General features: G+C 37.7%; 1 protein-coding gene across 4 annotated transcripts in view; it reads left to right on the top strand.

Moving 5' to 3' along the window:
• The window catches only part of ZZZ3 (zinc finger ZZ-type containing 3), a 74,431-nt gene that overhangs the window by 11,100 nt on the left and 57,002 nt on the right, over positions 1-6,329 (top strand). For all 4 annotated transcript variants that reach the window (XM_006146064.3, XM_027770873.1, XM_014586858.2 and 1 more), the window contains one exon: positions 1,536-3,091. In XM_006146064.3, coding sequence (XP_006146126.1) covers positions 1,587-3,091 — 1,505 coding nt within the window. In that variant the 5' untranslated portion in view covers positions 1,536-1,586. The remainder of the gene's footprint in view (positions 1-1,535; positions 3,092-6,329) is intronic.

The raw sequence follows: 6,329 nt of genomic DNA, 5'->3' as shown, positions 1-6,329 counted from the left end.
TCTGGCGAGCACACGCGCCCTACAGTGAAAATCTCTCCAAAAAAAAAATTTTTTTTAATTAAAAAATTTAAAGTATATTATACTCAAAGTTAAATTCAACCAACTTGCATATTTTACAAGGCATTTTCTTAATTCAATTGTCAGCAGGTAGGAGTGAAGAGTCAGCTTTTTTTATTCTTTAATTTTTCACTTTTGTACTGGTAACATGTTGCTGTCTTGTGTAGTTCTTCCAGCCTTTTCACTACTGGATTGTTCTATAGTTGAGGCAAAAGAGAGATTGTTTGATTTACGGGGAGAGGAGATATAATGGCCTTTGGAAGGTTGTATGAGAGGGAGGCTTGTTGGAAGGATGGCAGAAGCCTGGAGGAGAGGGCTGTGGAACCGCACTGCAGCTGTTATTGACCTCGTTCTCTAATCATCCCACACCCAATTCGAAGTTAGGCAGTGAAGTGGCAAGCAGAAGAGCTAAGTAATGGAGACTTGAAATGTTAACAGCTCCTTTATTCTGTGTGATGGGAAAGCCTTCGGAGAGACTCACTGCATCACTCAGAGTTTAACCAAGTAGATCAGTCAGGGCATTCTTCAATATCCCTCACATTTCTGTCTTAGAAGCACTAAGCATCCACACCGAAAACCTGCCCATCTCCTGAACCAAGCATTAAAACTGGTATATGTTCAGAGGCGTGAAGAGTAGGATTATATGTGTACTTCTGATTTTTAAATGTAAATATTTGGTTCAGAGACTTCTTTTCAATTTTCTTCTACTTTATTAGAATACTTCCTTTCACTCGTTAATTTATGGTTTAGTTTTAGAGACTAGGAAGGTCTGACTTTCGTTTTGTTTTGTTTTTAGCCAGCGCATAATAAGATGGTGATTTCTGTCCATCTCCTTAATTACAAAACACTTCACTGCAAACAATTTTTTCTTGTTTTGCATGCTAAATACTTAGTCATTGAAGGATTTAACATGAAATCATGCATTTTAGTAAGAATTAGTTAAAAAAAGCAGAACCTGTCTTTCTATCTGCCAGGAATGTTTTGAGAGAACATGAGAAATGGTTGCAATAGTTTTTGTAAGACAGTCGCTATATATAGTTCCAGATTATTATTTTTATAGCCCAGATGAAATCCTATATTTAAGATAGCTCTTTTTTGGGTGTTTTATGCCTATCAGAGAAATTCTCAGTGAGGTCAAGCTTATGTCATCTGTAGAGCCCTATCTGACTCTGGACAGATTCCTCAAGCTGTCTTCTTGAATCTCTTCATTTGTAATGTAGGGATGATAGTAGCACCTGTCTCAGTTGTTGTAAGACTTCAGGGAGTTAATGTATTTAAAGCATATAAAGTAACTCCTGGAACATACTAAGAACCGTACGGTTGTGTGCTGTTGTTAATACCAACATTGGAAATGTAAATAGCGTTTATCGTGTAATTATTAATATTGGCTATACTTGGGTTAAAAGTTATAGCTTTATACTTTGTTTTAGGTATATTAACGATTACCTTTTCTCATTATTTTGTTTACATTTTTGAAGGTTTCCCAATGAGTGGATCATGATGACCGTATTGTAGGGACTTGCCATAGTATGGCTGCTTCCCGATCTACTCGTGTTACAAGATCAACAGTGGGTTTAAACGGCTTGGATGAATCTTTTTGTGGTAGAACTTTAAGGAATCGTAGCATTGCTCACCCTGAAGAAATCTCTTCTCATTCTCAAGTACGATCAAGATCACCAAAGAAGAAACCAGAGCCTGTGCAAATTCAGAAAGGAAATAATAATGGAAGAACTGCTGATTTAAAACAGCAAAGTACTCGAGAATCATGGGTAAGCCCTAGGAAAAGAGGACTTTCTTCTTCAGAAAAGGATAACCTAGAAAGGCAGCCTGTAGAAAATTGTGAGAGAAGGCAAACAGAACCCGTTTCACCAGTTTTAAAAAGAATTAAGCGTTGTCTTAGATCTGACGCACCAAACAGTTCAGAAGAAGATTCACCTATAAAATCAGACAAGGAGTCAGTAGAACAGAGGAGTACAGTAGTGGACAATGATGCAGATTTTCAAGGGACTAAACGAGCTTGTCGATGTCTTATACTGGATGATTGTGAGAAAAGGGAAATTAAAAAGGTGAATGTCAGTGAGGAAGGACCACTTAATTCTGCAGTAGTTGAAGAAATCACAGGCTATTTGGCCGTCAATGGTGTTGATGACAGTGATTCAGCTGTTATAAACTGTGATGACTGTCAGCCTGATGGGAACACTAAACAAAATAGCGCTGGTTCCTGTGTGTTACAGGAAAAATCAGTAGCTGAAAATGGGGATTCGGATACACAAACTTCAATGTTCCTTGATAGTGGGAAGGAGGACACTTACGTAGACCATAACGTGCCTTGCACAAATTCAGAAGTGCAGGTCAAGTTGGAGGACCACGAAATAGTAACTGCCTGCCTGCCTGTGGAGCATGTTAATCAGCTGACTACTGAGCCAGCTACAGGCCCCTTTTCTGAAATACAGTCGTCTTTGAGGGATTCAGAGGAGGAAGTAGATGTGGTGGGAGATAGCAGTGCCTCAAAAGAGCAGTGTAATGAAAACACCAGTAACGTTCTGGACCCAAGTCTTGAAAGTATGCCAGTCTCTGGAGAACCAGAATTATCTTCTGTTCTAGACTGTGTTTCAGGTCAGACGATGTCTTTATCAGAACCTCAAGAACATCGTTATACTTTGAGAACTTCACCAAGAAGAGCGGCCCCTACCAGAGGTAGTCCCACAAAGAACAGTTCTCCTTGCCGAGAAAATGGACAATACGAGGAGAATAATATTAGTCCCAATGAAACAAATGCAACTGTTAGTGGTAATATAAGTGAGTCTCTCACAAATCCTGATGAAATTTCTCAAAGTGAAAAAGGGATATGTTATGACTCTCAAGATTACGGAAGTGAAGGACTAAGTAAACCACCCTCAGAGGCAAGACTCAATATTGGACATTTGCCATCTGCCAAAGAGAGTGCTAATCAGCACTTTACAGAAGAAGAAGATGATGATCCTGATGTTTATTACTTTGAATCAGATCATGTGGCACTGAAACACAACAAAGAGTATGTGTAAATATGGTAACCATGATTTCTGCTTTGTTTATTATTCCCCAAGTTTTCAATATCTATTCATAAATGTCTGTGGATAGAGTTTAGTTATTACAGCAAATATTAAGGCTTTAGCTTAAAATTTTTGGTTTTACATAATTATTTATTCAGCTCTTAAAAAAAAAAATCCAAAACTTAAAACTCAACTTTATTACTCTTTTTCTGTAGCAATATGGTTTTTCTGATTATATTTTCTGGTATTTCACATGTATCAAGTAGAAAAGACATGTGGAAATAATGGTTAATAGTATTTTTGTTTTTTAATAAGTTGCATACTATTTGAGTTAATTTATAAAATGTAAGCATGTTGAGTTTTTACGGTATACTTTGATATAAAGTTATAGAGCTTTATGGAATATCTATGCATTCCAGATAGTGTAGAATAATTAATGACATCATCCATATATGGGAAATCTGACAGGCAAGAAATGTATTTTTATCTTAGTTACTTAGATTTAATTTCCAATTAAATCTTTTTAAAATTTGTTTATTTAATTTTATTATCATTATTGTTATTTTTAATTTTACCAGAGAGAGAGAAAGGGAAAGTCAGAAAGCAAGCTGCCAAGTCTGGGACTCAAACCAGTCAGCCGTGTGGGAATCCAGTGTCCCAACTACCATGCCACCTCCCAGTTCCTTATTCCCAATTAAAACTTTTGATTTTAATAAACGTGCTCTATGCATCATCATCTTTTGTGATACAGAGAAATATTACTATTAACACTGTGACGTTTAGTTGTATGTTGTAATTAGCATATTATAAAAGTTAGTCTACTCTATAGTTCATATAATACATTTGACAACACAGCTTTTCCTGATTATACATATAAGGGTAGACTGATATCTTAAACCACTATTACCTCTCAGTCTTAATATAAAAGGACTTTCATAAATAAAGAATTCTGTATCCAAGTTTTTCACACTTTTGCTTAGATTTTCTTCAAACAATTACAGAAATGAATTAAAGCTAACTCTCCAGATCTGAAAGAAACTATAACAAGCGGTGTTCATTATAAATATCATCAGCAACAGTAAAGCTTACATATGACAAACCAATCACCTTTATTCCTATAGAGTAAGCTTTTGAATTTGTCACAATCAGATTATGTTGGCTTTGCAGAAATACTTTGATGTGAGGAATCTTTCTAGTATTTTTGTTGCAGCTAAACCCTAATATGTATCAGATCAAAGTATGAAATCCTGGTTGTGGCACATAAAATTCTTACTGTCATGCATTATAAATCAGATACTACCATGCTATCCTTGCCTTTTAGTGTAGATCTGTTTTCTGAAAACTTTTCTCTTTTTTTGAGAGGCTTTCGCCATAGGGTGCGTGCACTCGCCAGACAGAGACAGAGAGACAGAAAGCGAGAAATTACCCCCCCAGGGGAGATGGCCACGCCACAATCCCTTCTCCTCCATTCTCCTCTCGGGATCTTGGGCACGCACGCACACAGGCCCGGCGTGAGTTTTAAGCCACCAGGTCCAGGATGCAAACCGCGGTCGACTACATGGGAGTCCAGCGACATAGCCATTACGCTAACTGCTGGTCCCTGAAAATTTTTCTTTTGTTTTCTATTTAAATAGTATTTTAATATTGGATTTAATAACATTATTTTGTCTTAGCATTTTCTAAATTAACATCTGTGAAAATGGTAGCAGTCTTGGGACCAGCAGGTGGCATGGTGGTTAAGACGCTAGACACTCCCACATGGCTGAGCATAGTTTGAGTCCTGGACCTGGTGGCTTGATTTCTCACTTTCCCTCTTTCTCTCTGTGTATCTCTCTGGTTAAATTAAAATAAAAATGAATAAGTAAAAGTAAATAAATAGTTCTTAAAAAATGGTAGCAATGGTAGCAATCTTATATTCTGAATGCTTGAGCTTTAATTTCATATAGGAAAGCAGTTAAATGTTTTTTTTTTCAATTAGAAATAAGTTGAGTTCTTACCATTTATACATAGTACCAGTTTTTAAAAATAGATGTTTACCTGCAGGTATGAGAAAGCAAAGCATTACATCTTGTGCATAAAACTTAAGTAATATGAATTTTTACAAATATTACTGATAATTCTGTTCTTATTTTTTTGGTCAGAGGAAATGCTTTCTTAAGGCTTGGCTGGTTATTCATTATGGGAAATATTTTTCCAGTAATTCACTATAGTGTTACATTTTGGTAAGAGATCTCCTGATAATTTTGAAGGATGATGTCCTTATAAAACAAGTATCTAAAGATAGTGGCCAGAGCCACATGGATCCCACATAGTGAACATGCGATTGGAGTCCCAGCTCAGCAATTTGAAAAGCACGCCAGGCACTGTGTGCATACCCAAAATCTCCAGAGGAGCTTAAGGGAGAAGGGATTGCAGCATGACTATCCCCACTGTGCTTTTTCACTTTCCTTCTCTTTTCCTCTGTCTCTGGTGAGTGCATGTGCCCCATAGCCAAACCATTTGAAGGATGACATTCCATAGTCATAACCTTAGAGAATGAGAGCAATACAGCTTCTTTTTTGAGAGATTTTTGCTATAGGGCACGTGTGGTTGCTGGAGAGACACAGAGACAGAGACAGAAAGCAAGAAATCACCTCCCTGCCCCCATAGTGGGGATGGCCACATCGTAGTCCCTTCTCTCCTCTCTCTAGGGGTTTTGGGCATGCATGCACACGCACCTGGTGTGAATGTCCAGCCCCTGGGCCCAGGACTCGAACCTCAGTTGGCCATGTAGGAATCCAGCACCTTAACCACTGAACCACCTGCTGGCCCTGAGAGCGATACAGTTTTATAATTTTTTTTTTAGGATATACAAAGTCTTTTGGAATTTGGTTACTAGTTGTTAGCATAGTATTCTTAAACTAATGCCATTGGGTGACTTTAGGCTAAACAGTTCACTCATTCTTGCATGTTTGCCTTTGTTCCAATCTTCTGCAGATAGCATTTTTTTTTTTTTTTTTAATTTAAGGCTTTTGCCATAGCATGTATGTGCTCACCAGAGCAAGACAATGAGAGGGAAAGTGAGAAATCAACCCCTGGGGGTATGGCCACACCATGATCCTTTCTCCATTCCAATTCCTGGGGTTTGGGGCACATATGCACATGTGCCTGGTGTGATTTTCTTTCTTTTCTTTCTTTCTTTTTTTTCCCCCGGCTTTCCCCCCGCCTATCGCCTCTCGTGTTTAGTAATTCACACCTTTA

Source organism: Tupaia chinensis, unplaced genomic scaffold (assembly GCF_000334495.1).
Source record: "Tupaia chinensis unplaced genomic scaffold, TupChi_1.0 Scaffold000164_1, whole genome shotgun sequence".
Taxonomy (NCBI): Eukaryota; Metazoa; Chordata; class Mammalia; order Scandentia; family Tupaiidae; genus Tupaia; species Tupaia belangeri.
Note: the sequence above shows the minus strand (reverse complement) of the source record. Positions and strands in the feature narration are given on the sequence as shown.